At 43.3% G+C, this 26,619-nt stretch overlaps 1 protein-coding gene across 1 annotated transcript in view; it reads right to left on the bottom strand.

Moving 5' to 3' along the window:
• ITGB5 (integrin subunit beta 5) overlaps positions 1-26,619 on the bottom strand; it is a 124,852-nt gene that overhangs the window by 72,637 nt on the left and 25,596 nt on the right. The window contains exons 3-5 of the mRNA XM_039477282.2: positions 25,448-25,652; positions 12,993-13,242; positions 3,678-3,846 (exon numbers count right to left, since the gene is read on the bottom strand). Coding sequence (XP_039333216.1) covers positions 3,678-3,846; positions 12,993-13,242; positions 25,448-25,652 — 624 coding nt within the window. The remainder of the gene's footprint in view (positions 1-3,677; positions 3,847-12,992; positions 13,243-25,447; positions 25,653-26,619) is intronic.

The following is a 26,619-nucleotide window of genomic DNA, read 5'->3' as shown; positions in this document are numbered from 1 at the left end:
AAGAAATTATGCACAGTGGCATTCTCCAACTCTAACCCAGCCAGGAACAGTGCATTAGAAAAAATGCCTGCCTTGTTGAGAGAGGTGTCCCTTAGCTATGGATGCTGTTAGATGGCCTCTCATAGCAATGTGACCTGCAGGGGATAAATAAGGCAACTCAAAACTTCACTCATAGAAGCAGGGTCCTTATCAATGAAATGAATCCTAAACAGAAGCAGGTAGTTTCCTTCTTTTCACAAAGAACAGCGTTCCAAGAGTAAGCCACAGAGCTGGGATTTAAAGTCAGACATGTGAATATTCCATATCCCTAAATCCCAACAAGTTGATACCTAACAGCCTATCCAGGGAAACACGAGTAAGAATGAAACCAGAGTGAGAATAAAGCCAGGACAAAGTGTTCCCTATGGCACTGGGAGATAGGCCTGTTATCAGCTCCATCCAGGGCACAGGGTCAGAGGAAGTAGAGCGTGCAGAGCTGCCGGGGAATTGCCCAGCCAACTCTAGCCCTTATAAGGCACAGAGCCAGCTGCACAAAATTCCAGGCCTTCTCCCTCTGTTCCACTGTTTGCAGGATTCAGCGGAAGGGCCTTTAATCTGGGCAGATCAGGAGGAGCCACAGCATTCAGTAAACAAAGTAAGGGGTACTCAGGACTTAAAATGATAGCTACGACTTGCTTCAAACGTGGGTGTGGTTGGGAATACAAATGAAACAAGACTGGTCATGAGTTGCTAATCATTAAAGACGAACAATGAGAGCATGGGGTTTCATTTCACCATTCTTTATTCTGAAACTGTTCCAGAATAAAAAAAAAAAAAAAGAAAGAAAGAAATCATACATATTCACTGTGGAAATTTAGGTAAATATTAAACAAAAAGCCACCAAGAAGAAAATAAGCCTGTCATCTATCAGAAAAATATAATCCTGTCACCTAAGACAACTACTGTTACCGTTTTGTTCAATTTCCAATCTTTTCCACATTTTTCCTTCTTTTGCTTGCAAAACAGAAGTATACTGTCCATATTGTTTTATAACCAGCTTCCCATGACCATCTTTATCTTATGTATTATTCTAAATATTCTTAAAATGTTAAAACATTGAGTTGTATCTTCCCTAAGGACAATTTTTCCTAGAAGAGGGAGTGTAGAGAGAACAAAGTTACTATTAGAGCCAACGGATACTAATATCTTACATATTTTTCTTTTTTCTTTCTTTCTTTCTTTTTTTTTTTTTTTAAGACGGGGTTTCACCATGTTGGTCAGGCTGGTCTTGAACTCCCAACCTCAGGTGATCCACCCACCTTGGCCTCCAAAGTGCTTGGATTACAGGTGTGAACCACCACGCCCGGCCTCCTACATATTTTTCAAGTCATTAAATATTTTAGATAGTATGACTGCTGCATAGTCTTTATCCCAAAGGTATTCCATAAACTACTTCCAATTTTTTGTTACCATAAGGCTGTGGTGAGCCTGGAAGGATGATATATATTATAAATAGGTGATGTCAAATGAGAAAGAAATTGCTTAGTATGTGCCTGAACATAAACTGACAGCACAAAGGAAAAGAAAAGGCGAAGAGAGATGCTGGAGGCTGATCAGTTGCATAATTCTGAGCAATTATTAACTTGCCAGGTATTCCCTTTTGTAAAGGTCATGGTGAGGTATAAGAGAAAATCTGAACAGGTACAACACTGGAACTTCCTCACAAAGTACCTATCCGTCAACAATAATTCACCAGGTCCAGATGATGAATTAAAATCTGCTAGCATCGCCTCTGAAATGCTTGAGTCTTGAAATACTGAGTTTTCAAAAGGTTGAAGAGTTCATCCATCGGGGATGGCACGGGAAGGTTCCATAGACGTAAGACTAGATCAAACGGCTTCTCAAAGACTACTGTGGTCCAAGCGATCAATCATGCCCTTTCAATTCATCTAATTAAATAAAATATACTCAGGCACTGCTTAGGCCTGTAATTGGGGTCTTTCTTCAGGGAAAAATGAATTTCTCTCTCAGAAAAAGAAAATCCATAAAATCATCAAGGTGGAGAGATGAAGGGGGTCCTGTCTTCCCTGCACTATTTTTTTCCTACCAAGAAGCAGAATTTGGCTGAATGTCTGTGGAGAAAACACCTCCTACAGTCAATATCTGAAAGTCAGTCAAAAATAATAATTTTTCTTTCTGAATCAATGTCACAAACTATTTTGTGAAAATTTGAAAGGTTCAGAACTGAATACATTCTAGCTATGTTCCAAGTGGCTCTCTCAGACTGCTAAAAGACACCAGGGACTTCTGAATCAAACCATTTGGCTCTGGCCAGCAGCTGGGAAGAGGCCATACTGCAGCTGTCCTGGATAGGAAGCCACTGCTATCTTCTTCTCCAGGAGGGGCGCATGGACTCTGTGACGAGCAGAACCACAGTGGGACCAAGAGAGTGGCAGATGGCCCTGCTGCTTTCTTTACATTTTACCTTCTCCTTATTCATTTCCGTCTGTCACTTTGGTTTTTTATTTCAAAAAGGACAAGTTTTCTTCCCATCTTGTCAAGGATTGAGTGGAGAGGAAACACGAGTCTGTGTGACACACCAGACTCAAGCTCTGAGGTCAGAAACTATGTAAGTGAGCAATTAAGTGCTTATCATTAGTAAGTGAATAGCAGCTGCAGCCTCTCTAGTCTGAGTTGTAGCCTCTGACCCTGTCCTCCCCAAATGGAAGAGTCTCCACCTATTTTTTTTTTTTTTTTAAAGACAGGGTTTCACCATGTTGGTCAGGCCGGTCTTGAACTCCTGACCTCAGGTGATCCGCCCACCTTGGCCTCCAAAGAGTCCCCACCTATTGAGGAATCTGCCAGAATTTCCAAGAAACCATTACCAATTATTCACTCTATTGAGTGAATTTCCAAGAAGGCATTACCAATTATTCATTCTATTTTTCTATGAAAAAATCTAAATGTATACACAAAGACTAGGAAGAGACACACACATTTTTAAAGTATGTGTTATGATAGTGAATTCAAGAGTGGGTTTTTGTTGTTGTTGTTGTTGTTGTTGTTGTTGTTGTTGTTGTTGTTATTGGGTTATTTCAACAGTAGAAAATTATTTTAAGACTATGTTATTATCAATATTCCATTTATATATTTTGCTAAGATTGGAACCTCTCGGAGCATGAGTTTATTTCTGATCTAAGTCTAGGCCCTTCCTCTGGATTCATATATCGCAGAGAAGTAGGAGGTAAACAAATAACTAGAATTGCAACCAAAGATGTCACACAATTCTTTTTCAACTGGGTTTCCCAAAAGAGCAAATCTCTAAGGTTTGCCAAAATTGATCCAGAAAGTTCTACAAGCTTCTATGCCTATGACTTGACCTTTACTTTTTTCCCCTGAAAAGAAACCAAAAAGCCAATGTATAAATGCAGAACAGCTGTCTTCTGGCAGACAGTACTCCATTGCACACAACCACACCCTGACACAGAGACATACACCAGCCCAATACATTCCCGAGCTCCGGCTGATTTGATTGCTGTAGATCTCCCAGAGGTTCCACTGAGCTCACTCTCTGACTTTGAAGGGGTCAGGAGCCACATGCTGGGGCACTCAAAGTCTCCTGCAGGAAGTACCAACACCCACTGATGCTCTCTACCTTGACCTCCCTGTGCAGGGACAGGACCAGAAAGGAAAGTTACCTTGCAGACAGCAGCCTGGAGTACTGCATCAAAGCCCCCCTCAGGGGCATCTCGGTTCCGGGACACCCTCTGTTTCCGAACTTCCTCATTGAAGCTGTCCACTCTGTCCGTGAGAGGCAGCAGATGGCGGAACCCAAAGGAGGGGACACAATTTGGAAACAACTTGTAACTAGAGAGAAAGAACAGAAGAGTCACTTTTCCATCATTGTCTGTAAATCTTAACCAAGTTTTCTGAGCATTCACTGAGTGCCTTTAGAGGCACCAATAAATATTTACCCAGCACCTACTACATGCCCATAGGACAGGCACAGCGAGCAAAGATAAGTGACATAGTCCTTACTCTCCAAACATCAGCCCTAAACTGCAGGCAAGGCAGCCAAGTTGTAAATGAACGGTAGGGGCAAATGGTTCAAAGGAAACAGATAATAGTAGGCTACTGTGATTGGAGGAAGACCTGACATGGGCCTTGAAGGATGTGTGGGACCCAAAGTGTGGGCCAGCCTAGGCACAATGGAGAGGAAATGTCCTCTGGGCTAAGGAACGTGGACTATGTCCAGTGAGGGCAACGTAAGTGGAGTTACTCCATGCAGCCAGCTTCTACATCGATTCTGCTGCTGCCGCCACGTGATAAAGGATCACAGGATCACATAACCTCATCAGGTCAACCCACTCAGTAACCACGACGTGCAGGCACCCGAACAAATGCTCAACGGAACAGGAATGAAAACATCGTATCTACTTCTTCATTCATTCCTAAATATTGTACTGACAAACTACCAATTCTGCTAAATGCAATAAAAATTATTGAGAAACTAAGTATCTTCAAATGAAAAGTTATATCTGGAATTGGGAAAGAAGGAAGTATTGCACATCAGTAATAGGTTAATACCAAGCCTTTCTCCTGAAATATTGGGCGAGCTCCTTCTCAGTCTTCTGTGGAGACTACAGCTGGCCCCATTCCTGAAGGAAGTTACTTTCCATTACAGCTCTAAGACTTTCAGCTTGATCTAGAGCTAACAAAATTGGAAGAGAGAGCTTATATTGTTTTACAAATGGGTTCACAAAGTAAAGGGAAGAGGTGAGAGTGTCCCAGCCAGAGAAGAGCATGTGCAAGAGTCCTGTGGCAGGAGGGAGCACAGAGCCCAAGGACAGAAGGTGGCTGGGGGGCTGCGGTGCAGAATAAGGGGCGACGATGGGCGAGGAGGAGCCTAGAAGGCAGGCTGGGCCGGACTGTGCAGGGTGTCTGACTGTGTTAAGGAAGTGCCTCTTTCAGAATAAATGAATGACAGAAAACGAGCACTAACAGGTCTGAGGGAAAAGCTTTAGAATCTAATTCAAGCCGCATGCCTGAGAAAGAAAACAGCTAGGAGGACCCTGCCTTAACTGTCGTCAAAAAGCAGCCTCACTAGGGCAGGTCTGGGCAGGCTCCCCTCTGTAAAGAGGCAATCTTTGGCTCTGTAAGGGGCCATTCCATTCCGTTTCAGGGCTACAGTCCCTGCTCCATCCACACAGTCACAACAACACAGCACAGTGTCCCCAGCAACAGGCCTACCCTGCAGAGAATCAATCAGTCCCACTCCTGTGATACTCCCCGCGCTCTCTCTCTCTCTGCCTGGCTTTCCTTTGTGTTTCTTTCTTCTCCTTTCCTGAAATCTTCATAAACGCCTTGTGCTTGGACAGGTGGAACTCGCTTTTAACCTTAACCTTGGGCCACCCGAACTTTCCATTACCTCCTAGTTTTGTCATAAAAAGAACAATCATGGATATTACATTCCCAGCTGGAAGAAGGAACTGAGGTCCCATCTGCAGCTACTTGGCAAGTGGATAACAGGCCCAGAAGGAAGTCAATCTATCCAAACTCTCCCCTCTCTCTTCCTCCAGGATCCTGCACTCTCCTATGTGGCTCTGGCCCATGATTTAGGACTTCAGGTGTGTGTTTTTGTTATATTTGGTCAGGTCCGTTGCAGAGAGGGAGGAAAAACACTGAATAATAATGGCTGTTTTATCAGGAAAGCTGTGAGTAACTCACTACAGCTCAGCATGTTTTACCTTCTCCCTTTTACTCCTGCAAACAGAAAACACCAATGAGCAGATACATTTTTACTGCAAAAAAAAAAAAAAATGACTGTTAAGAAGTTAGCAGTGAGAAAAGCAGTTGCCAGAGAGAGGCCTTCATTGCAGAGAATTAACTATAACCAAGCCAGAGTCACTTCATACCAAGAGGTGACTTGGTATGAGCTTTGTCACACAGACCCTAGGTGTGTCTCCACTGCCACCGGGATAGGATGTCCGCTGGGACAAGTTATCTGACTTAATCCAGAATAGCCATCTGAGTGGCCTGAAGACCTGGATGTTTTGGGGTCATGCCGGGAGACCAGCCCGCCCCTCTTGTGTGTCTGTGCTGTAGGACCCCAGATAAGCGCCATGCACATGGAGTTACTAAATTGAGGATTATTAACAAGGGAGATTAAAAAAAATAAAACTTACATGGTTAAAGAGCCAAGGGAATGTCTATATGTATAAAAAGTGAATCCAATTTGAAGACACCAGACCAAGGCAAATCCAGAAAACAATCTAATGCCTCAGGACAATAGCATGGATCAAGCTGACACGGAAAGGCTCTCCTCTAACTCTAATCATATGGAACCACTGGATAAAATGTCATTCAAAAATTTTTAATATATACCCTAGACTGGAAGCTTAGAAAGTAAATCCCAGAAATGAAGAGGAAACTGTTTAATAAATAAATGAACCTTTTGGAAGTATTTAGTTTTGGTGGAAAAAAAAAAGAAAAGAAAGGAAGGAAGAGAAAGAGAGAAAGAGAGAAAGAGAGAGAGAGAGAGAGAGCGAGAGAGAAAGCACGCGAGCGCACATGCACATGCCAAAAACTAAAAAAAACCAAATGAATGGACTTAAAAGAATTGGTGGAGGCCAGAGGCCATGGCTCTGTGATCTCCGCACTTTGGGAGGCTGAGGCAGGCAGACCACCTGAGGTCAGGAGTTTGAGACCAGCCTGGCCAATGTGGTGAAACCCCATCTCTACTGAAAATACAGAAATTAGCCGGGCCGTGGTGGTGAGCGCCTATAATCCCAACTACTCAGGAGGCTGAGGCACAGAATCACTCGAACCTAGGAGGTGGAAGTTGTGGCGAGCTGAGATCGCACCACTGCACTCCAGCCTGAATAACAGAGCAAGACTCTGTCTCAATAGAAGAATAGGTGGGAAATGAGCAGGCACTCATGCCAAGGATCCCCCAGTGTGTCAGGCCTTAACTGAGGCCCTATGGGCTTGGAGCAGGGTCTACCATAAACAGATGCTGAGCCTCAGTCCTGCCCAGGGCTGAACGCTGGAATAGGGCTCTCTGCACAAAGCCAAGCACTGCAAAGAGCTGTGTGCCACTAAAGCCAGAAAGGGAAACACTCCAGCTACTGGTCTAGGAAAGCGGCACAGAAGCTGACCGTCTACCATGAGTGAGATGAATTACCCAGAACAACTGTAACTCCAGGCCTGAGCAATTGGAACACACTGCTTTTATGGCAAAGAAATCCCCAAATGAAAAATTAACAGAAAAACTGGTCCTACGCTGAACTTGGAGATTCTCGACAGCAGCACACATGAAACTGCTCTGCAGGGATGTTCCCACAACCTCCAGTGAAGATGTACTAGTGAGAAACAATTCATGAGGGCAGGTCAGTAGGTCCAGTACACTGACCTGCTGTAGATCCCCCTGAAGGATCCATGATTCAAGAAGCAGAAACAGAATAATTTAGAATACTTTAGGCCAGGCACAGTGGCTCATACCTGTAATCCCAGCACTTTGGGAGGCAGAGGCGGGCGGATCACCTGAGGTCAAGAGTTCAAGACCAGCCTGGCCAACATGGTGAAACCCCATTTCTACTAAAAATACAAAAATTAGCCAGGTGTGGTAGTGGATGCCTATAATACCAGCTACTCAGGAGGTTAAGGCAGGAGAATCACTTGATCCCAGGAGACGTAAGATGCTGTGCTACCTGGATGCAGGAAGACAAAGCTTGGCCTGCTCACCAAGCCACAGTGTGCCCCTGCGGTGCGCGTGTGGTGAGCCGAGGTGGTGCCACTGCACTCCAGCCTGGGCGACAGAACAAAACTCTATCATAAATAAATTAATTAATTAAAATAAAATACTTTAGAACAAAGATATTTAAAACAGTCAAAGGGAGAAAAGAATAGAAACCAAAAGCCAGATAGGATAGTGTTAGAAAAACAAAACAGCAGGCTCTGGGGAAAAAATTGGTATGAAAAACAGAAGCGTCTAAAAAAGAACCAAATATAAATTAAACAAATGAAAAACACGGTCACTGAAATTCAAAAATGAAATTTCAGCATATGGATTAAACAGTTGAAGAGCTAAATGGTAAACTGGAAGAAATGCAGCTAAGAGAGAAAAAGAAAGTAGAAAACATGGGAGAAAAATTAAGACACAAAGTTTAGTATGAGAAATTTCAACTGACATCGAACAGTATCAGAGAAAATAGGAGAAAGGAAATAAGCAAAGGGAGATCATGCCTGTACTCTCATATTAAACAAGCAGACCAAGTTATACGCAATAGGAGAGAACTCTCTGTTGTTTTTTTTGAGACAGAGTCTTGCTTCGTTGTCCAGGCTGGATTGCAGTGGTGCCATCTCAGCTCACTGCAGCCTCCGCCTCCTGCATTCAAGCAATTCTCCTGCCTCAGCCTCCTGAGTAGCTGGGATTACAGGTGCCTGCCACCAAGCCCGATTACTTTTTGTATTTTTAGTAGAAACAGGGTTTTGCCATATTGGCCAGGCTGGTCTCAAATTCCTGACCTCAAGTGATCCGCCTATCTCAGCCTTCCAAAGTGCTGTGATTACAGGTGTGAGCCACTACACCCGGCCTTAGCAATATAAATAAAAATCCAACCTAGATACATTGGTGTGCATATAATTACAGAAGAAGAAAAGCACAGGAAAATACTAAAGCCCACCAGAGACAAGGAAAATGATTAGACAGACAGAAAGCTTAGTATCAGCCACAAGAGATGCCAGAAGACAATGGAATAGCACCTTCAAAGCCGTGAAGGAATAGTATGACTTCTTGGGAGAAATGTGCAAAGGTAAAAATATAAATGGGGATGAAAGGTATCATCTCACTTGCACAAAATTTTACATGATACATATTTCGACAACAACCCCATACTTCTAACAAGAGAAAAAATGTTCAGAACGGGAAATAAAGTGCCAAACTAATCCTTCAAACCTTATATCAGTGAATATCATGTGACTCTTCCCAGGGAAATGGTACCTATTACTAGGAATAGCATTAAGCAGTTCCTTAATCTGATGATTAAATTACTCTAAGCCTTTCTTCCCATAGCAGCCCTGGTACTTCTTACTTCAGATTTCACATTTCTGTTGCAGTCTATGACGGGAAGGGGTGAGTCTAGGATTTGGGTACTTTGGCAGAAACACTGGGAGCAGAAGAAGGAGGGACAGACATTACGGCAGTCCCGTGCACACTGGCTCTCTCTTCTCAGAGCTGTCCTGCACAGTGATTAAATCCCTTCTCCTGACTCCCTCATCTCCTTAAAACTTCCTGGGGGCTAATGCTGCTTCCACCACAGGAGAGAAACACCTAACTGAAGGAGCCACTGGAGCTTAAGAAGGGCTATGGTTTTCCACAGCAGCTGGAGGAAAGGGATAGTTTGACAAGGATGAACAAACATCCCTGAGCTGAGGCATGGAAATAGAAGCAGGTGCGACTGGCCAGCTGCAAGACAAGAGGGAGTGGTAGGAACTGTGGCAGCTAAACAACCTGTGGTCCAAGCCCAGCTTTCCCAGATCTCCCAGTTTTTTAAGAAAACCTAGAAATCCTAGTTATTCTCAATTAGATTTTCTGATTAAAAAAAAAAAAAATGTTGGTAACTATCTCACAGTGCTACTAACAGAAGACAAACAAAGCACACGTACAGGCTGGCTCAGGCCCAGGAACAGCCAGATTACATGCCCAAGAGCGTGCCCTTCTCTCCGAGGAGCAGTGGTAAATCTCTGAGGAGACACAGGATGATGCGCTGCCTGGATGTTTGGAGATAAAGCTCGGCCTCCTCACCAAGCCACACTGTGCCTCGCGTTGCGCGTGCCTCCCCAGCTTAGAGAAGAGAGCTTCGCATAACTCAGGCCCACGGTTTCCATCCAAGCTCTCCTTCTTCACTGCACTTCCTGCCTTACAATCAGCTTCAGTGTGCCTTGTACTCACTGTCAAGAGTTTTACTGTCTGCAAGGGGGTCTGCCTTCGAGGGCTTAGAGAGTGAGCTCTGAATAAGTAATGTGTCATAACCTTGAATATTTAAATGCTGAGCGCCTGGAGCCAGCCCTTGATTCTCTGCCAGCTTCCAATCTAGAATCTGTCAGTGGATGGGCCTTAGAAGAATGAAAGTGGGGACACACCCTATCTGTCTGGAGAAAGGGCCCAATTAGGACAGAAGTGAAAAGAAGCAAATAATATCACTATTCCAGATAAATTGAAAAAAGGCTTGGTGAAGGCTTGCATTAGGATGGTGCTGCTCCTGGTAAGTAACAAAACTTCAACAAAAACACTTGGCACCTGGACTTAGCTGAGAGGGCCTTGGAGACAGGATCAAAGTAATAATAATTCCTGTGGCTACCTGTCGCCAGGAGGAAGCCGAACAGCAAATAATGACGCTTAGTGCCTCTTCGTGGTTAAAGAATTTGAAGTTTCATTTGTATTTAAAACTTTTTCTCGTCTGATTGTTTTTCCACCAGTGTCAGTTCCCAACCCTTGGAAAAGATCTAAGGCACCTTCTAGGAGAGTGTACAGGAGGATTCAGAGGGACTCAGAAGAGCCCATGCCACCAGCACACTAACATGCTCCCATCACCCAGCCCAACTTGGAGCTGGGAGCTCTGAAGACTACCAAAGAGGACTTGTGGAGAGATGAGGGCTCAGGGGTTTAAGAACAGCTCTTTCCCCTTGGTGGCAACTGGAAGACCAAGAAATGAGAATGGTATCACAAGATGGAAGGAGCTAGATCCCTGAGTTACTGCCTGAAGAGCTGCCAAGGAAAGCTGCTCAGCCCTCATCAGATTTTGCACAAACAAAAACAAAAAAACCTTCCATTATGTTGAGCCACTGAGATTTGGAGATTGTACATCACTGCAATATAGCATAGCCTACCATTATCCTCAGGTAAGCCCCTAGGGGATGGGGGTAGGGTGGTTTTGGAGTAGGTATTATTACTTAGCCTAAGGTAAAGTATCTGTGTTGTAGTGTGATTTGGATGGGGAAGAAGGTATTATATTAAATGCAAACGCAGGCTACATGCAGGCATCTTACTCCTGTAATCCCAGCACTTTGGGTGGCCAAGGTGGGTGGATCACCTAAAGTCAGGGGTTCGAGACCAACTTGGCCAACACAGTGAAACCCCATCTCTACTAAAAATATGAAAATCAGCTGGGTGTGGTGGCATGAGCCTGTAATCCCAGCTACTTGGGAGGCTGAGGCAGGAGAACTGCCTTGAACCCAGGAGGTGAAGATTACAGTAAGCCGAGATTATACCACTGCACTCCAGCCTGGGTGACAGAGCAAGATTCGGTCTCAAAAAAAATGCACATGCAGACTCTAAAAGTAGCGTGTCTGTATTCATATTCCAGCTCTGCCCCTTGCTATTTGTATAATATTGGGTAAGTTTTTCTCTCTAGGCCTCAGTTTCCCCATGTTTAAAATCTGGCTTATATCTACCTTAGAGACTGCAACAGATTGTTATGAGTTTAAATGAGATAATCCATAGAAAATCTTCAGTATGAGGCTTGACACTTAGTGAAAACTTAAGTCTTAGTTGTTCCCTATTCTCTTTTGGACTTTACATCCCAAACCCTCACTAAAGTTAAATGCGGAGATGAGGAAGCAAAAGTTGGAAGCTACCATTCACTGTCATCACTTGCATAATCTTGACATTTAAAGAAACTCCTGAAAGACTAAAAAGAAATGAAACCAACCTAGTAAAGGTTGTTGCATGGGCTGAAGAATGCAATCCCCTCATACAACCACCACTCCCAACCTGCACACAAACACTCCATGGCAGAGACCCATTCACCAATCCTATTTCTTTTAATTCCTGGGCATACAGCTATACCAGTTTCCAGCCTCCTGGCTCAGTTCTGTTCCATCTAGCAGCATGTGGGAGTGGGCATGGCCAAAGCCTATCCTCCTGTGCAATATCCTCCAGGCAGCATGACCTTAGAAGCCATGACCTTAGAAGACGGTAAAGCTGAAAGATGGAAGGCACCTGGCTCCCTGAGTCACTGCTTGCAGAAGTTGCATGGATGAAGAGACCCAGCTGGATTTGATAAGCAGGACTAATAAATTTCCAGTAAGTTTGACCCATGATACACTTTGTTGTTATAGACTTGTTGCAGCAGTTAGAGATACCTGTTTTCTTTTTTTTTTTTTTTTTTTTTTTTTTTTTTTTGAGACGGAGTTTCGCTCTTGTTACCCAGGCTGGAGTGCAATGGCGCGATCTCGGCTCACCGCAACCTCCGCCTCCTGGGTTCAGGCAATTCTCCTGCCTCAGCCTCCTGAGTAGCTGGGATTATAGGCACACGCCACCATGCCCAGCTAATTTTTTGTATTTTTAGTAGAGACGGGGTTTCACCATGTTGACCAGGTTGGTCTCGATCTCTCGACCTTGTGATCCACCCGCCTCGGCCTCCCAAAGTGCTGGGATTACAGGCTTGAGCCACCGCGCCCGGCCGAGATACCTGTTTTCTAATAAAATGTCAAACCTTTTCTAGTTCAGGTGTTTGACTTATGTTGAAAAAAAAATGCTTACCTTTTAAATGGGATTTTAATTTAAATTTGTGAGAATAAGTTATAGCTATTTATAGAAAAACAACAGGAACAAATTTTGAATTCATTTCTCCCAAGCACCTCAACCAAGTTGCTGCAACCAAGGGGAAAATTTAAGTTGCCCTGCCTGCTGCCTCCCTGACAATCTGGGCCCATCACTCCCTGAGGACATTCTCTGAATTCTATTAATGTGAGCAAATGGTGCTGGGCAAGGCAGGCAGGAAAATCAAGGGGTTATGAACATTTTATCTTTGCAAGCTTGTGATAGTTCATTCACTTATTCACATGTCAGAAAAGGAGAGAATGTGTGCTCATCATTAATCAAATTAAACGCCTAAGCCTGGCCACCCGTCCCAACCATGCCTTCCCTAATTCTTTCTTTGAGCTAAATTTTCCTGCTACTCCATGCTCCCACCCTGAAGTATCCAACAGAAGGGCAACTGGTCACTTACCCAATGCATGGATTGGTCTGGTACCTCGGTGCTGTGTAGGAGAAAGGAGAAATGTCCTTATCGACAAAAGACCCGAACCCCAACCGGAAGTTGCTGGTGAGCTTCCTCATCTCCTCTGCGAGTTTCGTGCCCAGGTTCCGGATATTGTCCAAGTCATCCTTCATGGACAGGGAGAGGTCCATCAGGTAGTACAGGTCCACAGGATAGTCTTCCACCTGGCGAACCTGCAGCTGGAAGGTGGTCTTGTCACCTGCACCAACAGAGAGGCCACACATGTTAGAGGCTGTGAGACCTGCAAAGACTGAGTGATGGGATTTACTTTCAAAGCTGGCTTACCTCTTACTTTTCTTTAGGAATTGTGTGCCTCCCACAAGAAAGATTTTGTTGGAAGTAAAGCGCCTGAAGGGAATATGGTGCTGAGGATGGAGGCCTGGGTTCTCCTTCCCAAACATTGGGCTTAGCATTTCTTTTTTTTTATTTTTGTGAGACAGAGTGTTGGTCTGTCACCCAGGCTGGAGTGCAGTGGGGCAGTCTTGGCTCACTGCAACCACTGCCTCCTGTGTTCAAGCAACTCTCAAGCCTCAGCCTCCTGAGTAGCTGGGATTACAAGTGTCCACCACCACGCCTGGCTAATTTTTGCATAGTTAGTAGAGACGGGGTTTCACCATGTTGGCCAGGCTGGTCTTGAACTCATGGCCTCAAGTTATCCACCTACCTCAGCCTCTTAAAGATTATAGGCATGAGCTACCACATCCAGCCTGGGTTTAGCATTTCTAAGGAAACTCCTTAACAATCAGGCTCCTTGGTGGTGTTCTGCCTTCTCTGCAGCAAGGACCCTTGGGTCATCAGCGGACAGTAAGCCAGACAATTTCATGGACATAAACTGGGTGGAGAGTAGCCCACCAACCATATACCAACTCCAGTGAAAGACCCAGCCATGATGGAAATGTATGTGTGAAACAAAAGGCAGGGAAGAAAGGAATGAGAGAGAGAGATGGGCCTGAGTGGGGAAGAATCAAGATGGGGACAGAGATATGCAAGGCAAGGGAGGGCAGAGAAACAAAGATGGTTGTTTAAAATTTCCCAATGGGCAAAAAATACACATGCCTAGGCCATGTCACCTGTTTTTGTTTCTATTTCCCTCACCATTTACCAGACTAGTATTTAGTTTGGGAGCATATTTAATGTTTTGGGATATCACAATCACAACTCATTCTTATCAGAAACTTCATACATAAATACAGGAAGACAGATTCCAGATTTTAGCTCCATGAAAAAAAGAAAACCAGAAGAAAGAGGAAAGTCACCCTAGATTTGTCTAACAGCTATAATAAGATAGCCAACAGGCAGAGAAAAGGGGAATTAATTCAGAGGAAAAGAACAAAGAGGAAAGCCAGTGTCTAGTAGGTGTGGTCTTTGCTGTCTCACCCAATAGAGTTCAAAGAGAGGCTCAAGTCAGAGCAAGGACCCAGGCCAGGATAATGATTCTTTTTTCCCTGAGACAGAATCTTGCTCTGTTGCCCAAGCTGGAGTGTAGTGACGTGATCTTGGCCCACTGCAACCTCCAGTTCCCAGGTTCAAGTAATTATTTTGCCTCAGAATCCCGAGTAGTTAGGACTACAGGCACGCACCACCATGCCCAGCTAATTTTTGTATTTTTAGTAGAGATAGGGTTTCATCATATTGTCCATGCTCATCTTGAAACTCCTGACCTCGTGATCCACCCACCTTGGCCTCCCAAAGTGCTAGAATTACAGGTGTGAGCCACGATGCCCAGTCAGATAATGATCTTAAAATCATTTCATAATTTATAAAAACAACTCACTGGCCAGGCGCAGTGGCTCATGCCTGTAATCCAAGCACTTTGGGAAGCAGGTGGATCACCTGAGGTCGGGAATTTAAGACCAGCCTGACCAACATAGAGAAACTCTATCTCTACTAAAAATACGAAATTAGCCGGGCATGGTGGTGCATGCCTGTAATTCCAGCTACTTGAGAGACAGAGGCAGGAGAATCACTTGAACCCAGGAGGCAGAGGTTGCAGAGAGCTCAGATCGAGCCATTGTATTCCAGCCCAGGCAACAAGAGCAAAACTCTGTCTCAAAACAAACAAACAAAGAAAAAAATTAAATCACCTAGAAACAACTTTAAGGCTCAACTCATACCAGGTCATTCTATCTGCCTTGGGCTTATTAACATTTCAGAAATGCCAAGAGATGTCCTATTTCTCCTGCAGTAGAACTGTCTATACATACTTGAAATTTGGATAGATTCTTTGTGTATTTAGAGGCACAACAGCAAAGGTGGCCTCACTCCTGCCCAGCGGGTCTACACCTGACTTGCCAGCAGCGTCTCAGAGCAACCAGTCTTTCATCTCAAGCTGACAACTAGCCAACTGAAGCCTTCTTGAACTTGCAGAGAACTCAATCCTCTCTGCTCCCTCTCCTCCTCCCACCACAACAAGGCATGTTTCACTAACTAGACCATGAAGAATCAAATGATCAAGATTTTAGTTCAAGTTCCAGCTCTGTCCCTTGAATAGGAGTGCAACTTGAGCCTCGGTTTCTTGAAATATAAAATGGAACTAACAACAACACTCACAGCATCAATTAAGCCTATGAGGTGCTCAGGAGGGAGGGCAGTGTTTTATGAGCAGTACAGGCTTGCACAGATGAAGTATGAATATGATCATTACTGCCTGTAGCCAGAGTGGCAGTTCTGAGCCTGCTTCCCCTGACTTGTCTTTGCATGTATTGTTCTAGGTGCCTCAGAATTGATGGAGTTTGAGTTGCCTATTGGTATAAGCCTATTTTTAAAGATCATCTGAGTCTGACTCAAACAGGAATGTTCAAGATTTTCTTCCAGAATGAATTCCAGATTGCTGCAGTGTCTGCCTCTGGCTCCCATCAGAAAAACACAGCAGGTCCTGCCAAAAGACTCCTTGGGTGCCACATCATAGTGAGGAAGGGGCAGGGAGGAGGCGGGAGTTGACGGAAGGAAAATCCCTCCTTGGCCCTTGCATGGGCAGACGACAGACCCCAAATGGACAGAGCCTGCCATCCTATCTCCTCCGCCTGATGCCATGATCTTTTCGCAGGTCTTCTTCATTTTTGCCACCTGTCCCCCCAAGTTCCCAGTTACAACTTATTTTATCCGGAATCTACTTCTACTTTTTTATGAATTCTAAGAAATTAACAGACGGGCATTTTAGAACCAGGAAGCAAAGAATGGCTTGGATTCTGGGAGGTGGAGAGGCATCTATGGGACAGAGGCTTGGAAGCAAGGGAGCTGGGTTTGAATCCAGATCTGGTCACAAGGACTCGGGAGAACTCAGGCTGCCTTCAATGCACTGCTTAGTTTTTGCATCAGTCAAGTGGGAAGGATATTAACTATTGTAGGGATTAAAGGAGATAACCACCACACAAATGTTCCTACACAAAGAAAACTTTGGCCTCAGTTTTCCCAAAAGTCAATTACTAAAGCAATTTCCTGTGAGGATAAAAAGAGAGAGAGAGAAAATCCTGCCAGAAACTTGAATTTCAACAGCTACAGCCTTGAGCATATACATTTACCCCCAAATTTTCCAGACACGAAGGCAGAGGGAAAAAAGGTATGATATATACGTCCCTTTGTATCCTAAGAGACTATTCTGGAGCAAGAAATTTCTTGGCATTACGTTCTAAGAGAAATCGATCAGTAAGAAAACACATATGCGCGCACACACACACACACACACACCCCTTTCCAAAGGCAGGCTGCAGTTGTTAAAAAGAAATACTGTCCCATTTTTCCAGAAAGAGAGGGGTATAAGATGATAACATCACTGATGTTCAGAATGAGGGTTTATTGCTGCCTCTAATATGCTTGATTTTAAATGCCACAGGCCCCTGAATAGGCTGTGGCAATGACAGAATGTTCTGTCGGCAGATCCTGGAGGGACTGACATTCCTGGTCAAATCCATGGTGTGGGCATTAAGCTTCCCGTGTACCAACAACTCCCCAAAAAGGGAGGCCTCTAACATTAGCAGCCTGAAGGTGAAGCCATTATTGCATGTAAAGTGCACTTTCTGCTGAGAGGAGGTCTGGGGTATGTTTTCCACCTTTGGGTACACTTCCAGAACCACACATGCTTAAGCACTCTCCTCCCTTCCAACTCTTTCCTGGCCACGCTGCTTTCCTGTGCCACCCAAGACTTTAAACCAGTTGCCACCTCCTGATGCCCAGCAGAGTGAGAAGTGCTTCTTGCCTTTATGTGCTTGTTTTGGTCTCACCTGTCTCTGGTGACAGCATTCTAGCCCATGTGTTCGGATTCATGCTCCTCTGCTCCTTCCCTCTCCACCTAGCGTCTCTACAGCCTTGTGTATCCTGTGGCTATACCCTCTCTCTTTGGGGCTGTTCCATGTAATCCCTGGCAGCCTCAGGACCAGGGTCAGGATCAGAGAAATGGCAAACTTAAAAGAGAAGCTGATCACCTGGTACCTGTGAGGTGCTACTCCCCAGGCAGCCCCTCTCACGTCCTTCTGGTTGTTCCTGGTTCCAGAGTACCCAGCTCCAACTGCATTTTGCACAGAATCTTCGCACTGCTCAGTTTGTAAGTACAGATTCCTCCACGTAATCAGGTTATCAACCAGCATTCCATCTGAAATGCATTTTTAAAGCTTTCTTCTCTCTGCCCTCCCTTTAATAACAAGTGGAAAGTTGGTTTTTTTCACAGGGATATGTATCAGATGACAAACATTTCTAGAGAGTGACTTGAGAATTCCAGCAAAAACTTTTTTTTGAGACAGGGTCTTGTTCTCTCACCCAGGCCAGAGTACAGCGGCATAACCACGGCTCACTGCAGCCTCAACCTCCTGGGCTCAAGTAATCCACCCGCCTCAGTCTCCCAAGTAGCTGGGACCACAGGCATGCACAAGCACGCCTGGGTAATTTTAAAATTATTAGTAGAGACAAAGTCCTGCCATGTTACCCAGGCTGGCCTCAAACTCCTGAATTCAAGTGATCCTCCCATCTCAGCCTCCCAAAGTGCTGGGATTACAGGCGTGCCCAGCCTCAAAAAACTTGTTAAAATTTTTTATTTTTTTTTCTTCTTTCTTCTTTTCCCTCGGGTTTCCTGCCTTGAAGCCAAAAGCTTTTAAGACTGATTTTTGTTCAAAGTGTTAAGACAAAGTAGTACCTCAGCAAATAAAGACCCCTGCCATCCCAAAATAAATGCAAGTGGTTTTTGATTCCCTAGAAGTACTCTTCTGTGCTGGAAACTGAAAGAAAGAAGGGAAACATAAAAATCAACTCTGTTATAACAGGACTACAACTGAACGGAAAATTAGCACCCTGGTGCACACATCATAAACGAGCAGATAGCTCTTCCGGCCACTACAGCAAAAAGCAATTAGTATACCAGGAATAAATTTAGATCTAGAGCCAAAGTATTGCCTCACTGGTCTAGAACAAGGCTGCCAGGCTGTACTGCACCCCCTCCCCACCTCAAAATTATAACTGTTGACCGACAGAACCAAGAAACAAGACACGTGAAGAGATGATTGTTTCCTCCATAGTGTCTGCCTCCAAGCCCAGGGCTCTACACTTCTAGTTTCCTTTAAAATAACCCCTTATCCATCTATCATCAAAAGACTTTCTTCATCTATTTAAGCTATGTACACTGTCACCCAGGGTGGCAACTTTATTGCAGAAACAATACCTAAAAACGGCTACTTCCAAGTAGAACCTGGAAGGAGAAGGGAGGAAAAAAATAGGGGCTTGTAGGAAACCCGAAAGCAACCCGTCACTTGTAGGTTAGTTAACAGAAATGTAACTATGTTGGTTTCCTGGTTCTGATAACATACTCTGGTTATATTAAGATGTTATCATTGGCTGGGCATGGTGGCTCACGCCTGTAATCCAAGCACTTTGGAGGCCAAGGCAGGCCAATCACCTGAGGTCGGGAGTTCAAGACCAGCCTGATAAACATGGCGAAACCCCGTATTTATAAAAAAAAAAATTAAAAAAAAAAAAAGAAGTTAAAAAGATGTTATCATTGAGGGCAGCAGAGGAGGGTATATAGAACATCTCTGTGTTATTTTTGCAACTTCTGTGAGTCTAAAATTATTTCAAAATTTAAGAAATCCACCAATCAAGGGTCATTTTTTAGGAGGTTAAAGGATTGAGGCCAATAACAACTTTAATAAACCCTTCCTAACTCCTCAGTGTTTCAAAACCACCTTTAGCTTTTGACCACTCTCAATATGCTTTACTTTCCAGTTTATGTCCTTTCTTAAGGACCGTATGATCTTTGTTAGGGATTTTCTAAGGTTCTTATCCTGACATGTAGTTTTCAGTATTGAAATAAAATGGAAAACATGATCCTATATTTACACAAAATCCTGCTTAAAGTTTGGCAGTCTTTCAAAAAGTTAAACATAGAATTACCACATGACCCAGCAATTCCACTCCTATAGACCCCAGATTATTGAAAACATATGTACCCACAGTAGTGTGTGCATGAATGTTCATAGCAGCATTAGTCATAATTGCCCAAAAGTATAGGATGTTAACTGTGAGTTTATTTAAAAAAAAAAAAGAAAAGAAAAAAGAATTGTACCACAGTAGAAACAGCCCAAATGTCCACCAACTAAAATGTAGTAGATCTATACATACACAGTGGAATACTGTTTGGCCATAAAAAGGGATAAAGTACATGCTACAACATGGATGAACCTTTAAACATATTGCTAAGTGAAAGAAACCAGCTAAAAGAGCCACATATTATATGATGCATAGGAAATGCCTGGAATATGCAAAACTATATAGAGAGAAAGTAGATGGGTGGATTCCAGGGGCTGAAAGGGGACGGTGGGAGATGGAAGGTAAACAGTACCTGTTCAGGGGTATGGGACTTCTTTTCAGAAAACGTTCTGAAATTAGATGGTGGTGTTGACTGTACAACCTTGCAAATACGGTAAGAATCCACTAAATTATACACTTTAAAATGGTGAATTGTATGGTCTGTGAATTATATCTCAGTGTAAAAAAAAGAATAAAAAAGCCCTGCTTAGACAAAAATCATTTTTAATTTTTATTTCCATCCTGAGACTTATCCTGGAATAATTACTTTGCCTTCATGAACTGTCTTTCATGTTGCGCTGAGGCTTGTCCTTGACTAATCTGTGATACGGCTGGCAAAGTCTTATATTTCACTCAACAAATAACTATTATGAGGCATGGCGGGGAGGGTAGGGCGAGGGAGGAGACACAAAAGCATTTCTAAAAATATATAATGGAGGCCCAGTGTGGTGGCTCACACTTGTAATCCTAGCACTTTAGGAGGCCAAGGCGGGCAGATCATTTGATACCAGGAGTTCGAAAGCAGCTTGATCAGCATGGTGAAATCCCGTTTCTACTAAAATATAAAAATTAGCCAGGTGTGGTGGTGGGCAGTTGTAGTTCCAGCTACTCAGGAGGCTGAGGCATAAGAATCACCTGAACCTGCGAAACTGCAGTGAGCTGAAATCATGTCACTGCACTCTAGCCTGGGTGACAAGCAAGACTCTGTCTCAAAAAGAAAAAAGTACACACACACACACACACACACACACACACACACACACGTATATGTATATTTTTTCATTATATATGCATATATACCTGAAATATGTATGTATACATATGTGTATGTGTGTGTATGTGTGTGTGTGTGTGTATATATATATATTTTTTTCAGGTATATATACATATATAATGGAAAAACCAACCCTTATATACCTGAAAGCCCTTCCCAGAGTCAGGGGGGAATTTCCCTGAGGTAAATATGCATTTTGCATAACTGAAAATTTTGCTAACTGTAACATGATATTTTCCTCTCCCCACAAAGATGTACTTGGGGTTTGCCTGTACTTCTCTTTTGTAAATGTTAAAATTATATTTTCAAAATTTGAAGAGGCATCACTAGTTTCAAGTGTTTCTATATTTGGGAAACATATTCACAATGATTATAGGTCTTAGGAACTCGTATTTTCATCAGATCTCTTCCTGGTCTTCGTCTCTTCAGACTGAACTCATCGCCTGGGTGTGTTTTCAGGAGGCAGTCAGCCCCTCCATCTGCTTGATCCCCCAGCACTGGGCTCTCCACATCGACACCTTCTACAAGACACAGCTGCACACAGCACCCATGCTGTGGTTTTGGACAAACATAGGGTCATGGTTTCCATTTTATTTCTAATACCAGAAACCATATCATAGTGCTTAGCAGGAGATGTAACTATGCCAAATAAGAATGATTTTTTCTTTAATTGAGCATATGTTAAGTTTTATGCATAAATATGGATTGTAATCAAACCTGCTCAAACCATTACTCAAATGGCTTGGTTTTTATTTTCATACTGGAGCTTCAAACTCCTGGGTTCAAGGGACCCTCCCACCTCAGTCTTCCCTGTAGCAACAAGGTTTCACTATGTTGCCCAGGCTGGTCTCAGATTCCTGACCTCAATTGAACCTCTCTCCTCAGCCTCCCAAACCGCTGAGATTACAGGCATAAGCCACTGCACCCAGCCTTCAAATCACTCTCTAACTCTTCTATGGGGGCTGCTGTAAAGGCCAGTTGATAATCAAGCCAACCATCTCTGCTCACACTCTCACCTTAATTCTGATTTTAAAACTGGAATTATTAAAGTGCTGACATCTTTGGATTTCTGTGATGCAACTCTTTCCTACATTAAGTCTACCTAAAGAGTAATAATTTGCCACCATAAGGGATACTTCTGGGAGAGAACACCACAGGCTTTAAGAGCTATTCTAGATGAGGAGTTCCAAAAATGTAAGCTAAAACCTCCCTCCACAATGACTCTGAAACTGCCAACTCTTTTGGTTGGTGTGAATTCTGTCCTCATTTTCAAAGATTATTGAATGAAAATAGCACATGATTATAAATACATTACGATAATAAGTAGAGGAAAAATATAAAGAAGTAAATAAAGGCTGAGATATAGTAAAAATGAAAAATGATATTACATTAAAGTGGATTATTTTTCTGGAATTTCATGTTATTGCTATACTGCTACTACAAAAAAAGAAGATACGCATTCACATTAGTCAATACACTATTCTTATACAACACAATGTTCCCATATATATATATATATATATATATATATATATATATTTTTTTTTTTTTTTTTTTTGAGGCGGAGTTTCGCTCTTGTTACCCAGGCTGGAGTGCAATGGCGCGATCTCGGCTCACAGCAACCTCCGCCCCCTGGGTTCAGGCAATTCTCCTGCCTCAGCCTCCTGAGTAGCTGGGATTACAGGCACGCGCCACCATGCCCAGCTAATTTTTAGTATTTTTAGTAGAGATGGGGTTTCACCATGCTAACCAGGATGGTCTCGATCTCTTGACCTCGTGATCCACCCGCCTCAGCCTCCCACAGTGCTGGGATTACAGGCTTGAGCCACCGCGCCCGGTTTAATGTTCCAATATATTAACAGTCTACAACAACTCCTATATTCCCTTTAGGTGCAAACCCTTGCCCCTGAGCCTGCCTTTACATAAGATATTTCTCTTTCCCCAGAGGACATTACCAACCATCTCCCCTCATAAGGGCTCAGGGCTCAGGGCACAGCTGACATTTTAACTTTCTTTCTTTCTTTTTTTTTTTTTTTTTTTTTTTTTTTGAGAGGGAGTTTCGCTTTTGTTGCCCAGGCTGGAGTGCAATGGCGCAATCTCAGCTCACTGAAACCTCTGCCTCCCAGGTTCAAGCAATTCTCCTGCCTCAGCCTCCCAAGTAGCTGGGATTACAGGCATGCTCCACCACACCCAGCTAATTTTGTATTTTTAGTAGAGATTGGGTTTCTCCATGTTGGTCAGGCTGGTCTTGAACTCCTGACCTCAGGTGATCTGCCGTTCTTGGCCTCCGAACCTGCTGGGATTACAGGCGTGAGTCACCATACCCGGCCTCAGCTGACTTTTTTCTACCAACTCACACAGCTTTGTCAGGGTTCCCTTCCTTGTCTCTCTCAGCTTAGTATCTCACCAAACAAAAAGGCTGAGTGCCGCGTAGAGTGAGAAGGTTCGCAAAAATCCTAACTTCAGTTAATCTCAACACTGATTCCTGCGCAGGCAACCCAGTAGTTTAGGTTTCTCTATCCAAGTGGGGCCATCTTACACTCTTCTTTTGTTTCTCATTTTCAAGACAATTAAAATAGACAAAATAAAACATTTCTCACCTATATGATGCCTTAGAGCTCTTTCTTTAAAAACTCATGGTGCAGACCATACAATGATAGCCACAGCAACAACAACGAGCTTTACTGAGTGCTTACCACGTGTAGCATTGTATTAAATACATTTTTGAGGTACTGAGCATCCCCAGTCAAACCGCCATCTGGCACCCTTGGCTATTGCTCTTTGAAAATATAATTTTAACTTTGAAAAGTTCACTGATACAAAAAGTCCTATTTAAGCCTCTGAACAAAGGTGACAAAGACCCTAAGATGCTGACAGATGGAGTAACTTGCCCAGGGCCTTGGAGCTAGGGACAGAGCCAGAGCTAGAACCCAAGAGAGCCAGCCAGATCCATGATCTTTCTGCTGCTACAAGGTGCTCTGGAGGCATAAACTGTCTACATAAACCATCTACAAATAGTTATTGCCAATGGTTTCCTAGACCATGGGATGGAAGAAACGGCTAAAACTCAGTGAAATGTGAAAAAATCTGCCCCTTCCCAATAGCGTGATACTTTCCAATTTAGCCACACGCACATCCAACCTTTTGACATTGCAAGGCTTCTAATATCCAGAATATTAGATGATGAAAGTGATGAACTACAAACAATCATGGGTTACCAAGACCTGGGGCTGAATGGATTCACCACCAACTAAGAGACCTTCAGCAGGTTGTTTCATCATGTGTAAAATGACAGCTACCTGGCCAGGCACGGTGGTTCATGCCTATAATCCCAGAACTTTGGTAGGCCAAGGAGGGTAGATCACTTGAGCTCAGGAGTTCAAGACCAGCCTGGCCAACATGGTAAAACCCTGTCTCTACTAAAAATGCAAAAAAAAAAAAAAAAAAAAATTAGCTGGGGGTGGTGGTGCATGCCCAGCTACTAAGGAGGCTGAAACAAGAGAATCGCTTGAACCCGGGAGGCAGAGGTTGCAGTGGGCCAAGATTGTGCCATTGCACTCTAGCCTGGGTGACAGAGCGATACTCCATCTTGGGAAAAAAAAAAAAAAAAAAAAAAAAAAAAGATAGCTACCTTAAGGTAGGTCAAGTGTTTAGCACATAGCACATGTGCAAAACTGTTTCTTTTTCTTCTTCCTTTTTTTTTTTTTTTTTTTGAGACAGAGTTTCACTCGTTACCCAGGCTAGAGTGCAATGGCTCGATCTCGGCTCACCGCAACCTCCGCCTCCTGGGTTCAAGCAATTCTCCTGCCTCAGCCTCCCGAGTAGTTGGGACTACAGGCACGTGCCACCATGCCCAGCTAATTTTTGTATTTTTAGTAGAGATGGGGTTTCATCATGTTGACTAGGATAGTCTTGATCTCTTGACTTTGTGATCCACCCGCCTCAGCCTCCCAAAGTGCTGGGATTATAGGCGTTAGCCACCGCGTCCGGCTGCAAAACTGTTTCTTTATATTACATTGTAAGTAATTATATTACCGTTTCCTTATTTTAAGCAGCTCTCAGGCTTGCAAGGCTCCAGGGACACAAAACAAAATATCTCCACTCTAAAAGTGTGTCCTTTCAGAATGCTACAGACAATGAAATATTACTCAGCCGAAAAAGGAATGAAGTTCTGACACATGCCAAAATATGCATGAACCTTGAAAACATTACACTTAGTAAAATAAGTCAAATGTCAAAGGACAAATATTGGATGATTCTACTTAAGGCAGGTACCTGGATTAGTCAAGTTCAGAGTAGGACAGTAGAGTGGGCAGCCACTATGCCTTGAATGACTGTAATTTCTACCATCAGTTGCTCCCTGATTTAAACAAAATTAAAAAATAAAAATAAATGAAAAATAGAAAATAAAGTAGAATGCCAGTTACCAGGGACCAAGGGAAAGAGAGAATGAGGAGTTAATGTTTAATGGGTATAGATTTTCTGTTTAGGATGATGAAAATGTTCTGGAAATAGATAGTGGTGATGCTTATACAATATTGTGAATGTACTTAATGCTGCTGAACTGTACACTTAAAAACCCTTAAAATGGTAAATATTATGTATATTTCACCACAATTGTTTAAAAATAGCAAATATATTCCTCTGTCCACAGGAGGCTATCCACAGACACATTGATAAGAACATACTCTGCTTCCTGAGGTCTGAGCCTCACCTCCCCATAAGCATCTGGCTCAGATCTCAGCCTGGCCTGACTCATTGCCCCATTATTAACAAGTTCCACCTTGCCCATGGGCCCTCCTGAGCCCAGGGCACCCAGCCCTTACTGTGGGCAACTCACCTGGCCGGAGGTTCACGGCAATTTCCTGCGGCGTCATCTGAATGACATCCCAGCCCGCTGAGCCAGAACCTTTGCTGCTGAGGGGCAGACTCCGCAGGACACGGGAGCTGCTGGCTGGGCTCTCCATCTGGCCTCCACAACCGTTTCTCACAAGGTTTGCCCTCAAATCACACCGAGAGATGACTGACCGTGGGCTGCCAAAGTCCTAGGCAGGGAAGCAGAGGAAGAGAGCAGGAGGTGGTCAGGGTGTCTCCCGAAAACATCGCATGTCGTGGCCACATCTCCATCCAGTTCACCTTAAATTCTCTACATTCCATTTTCATTGTCTGAAAATGGAGGAAATGGTAAACCCTATCCCAGATGCCTCACCAAATATTGTAAGGATTAACTGAGCTGTTGTATATGAAAGCATTTTGTAAACTGTAAACACATAATAAAAATGTTCAGTTTCATTCTTATTTTGATGGTTAAAATGCTCCTAACTGCCTACACGATTAGCAAGGGAAATGAACACGATCAAAAGTTGTATAGCTAAAGTTTTTTAAAAGTTGCTATATATTGCTGGGTGTGGTGGCTCATGCCTGTAATCCCAGCTACTTGGGAGGCTTAGGTGGGAGGATCGCTTGAGATCAAGAGTTTGAGACCAGCCGAGGCAACATGAGACTGCATCTCTACAAATAAATAAATAAGTAAATGAAATCATATATAGTTAAACAAATAAGATGACATATAAGTGGCTGAAAAGTCTTCCCCCGGGCATTCAAGAGTTAACCTTTGAGCTGTTCACTCATTATGTTTTACAGCCACTGGATGCCGAACCATCGTTCAGGAGAACAACATGGTAGTACAGGTCATATCCACTGACCCAGTGCTCTACTCCAAGAAACTTCTTACAAGAAAATCAGCCAAAGAGAAAGGAAGCATTCTATGTGATATATAATATTATTTAGAATATAATCTTTAAAACTTGCAAACCTAAATCCTTAAACCATAAGAATAACACAGCATATCACTTCAATAGATGACAGTCATTAATAATAATCAGGGGGTTTAAGAAGAAATTTAAAACATTTACACTAAGGAGGAAAAAAACCCAGAATATAGAATTATATTTATTAGAATTTGAAAGAAAAATTTAAAATGAGCTGTTATAGTAAAGAGATGAAAACATT

Source organism: Saimiri boliviensis, chromosome 8 (assembly GCF_048565385.1).
Source record: "Saimiri boliviensis isolate mSaiBol1 chromosome 8, mSaiBol1.pri, whole genome shotgun sequence".
Classification (NCBI taxonomy): domain Eukaryota; kingdom Metazoa; phylum Chordata; class Mammalia; order Primates; family Cebidae; genus Saimiri; species Saimiri boliviensis.
The sequence above is the reverse complement of the archived record's forward strand: the minus strand, read 5'-3'. Positions and strand labels throughout refer to the sequence as shown.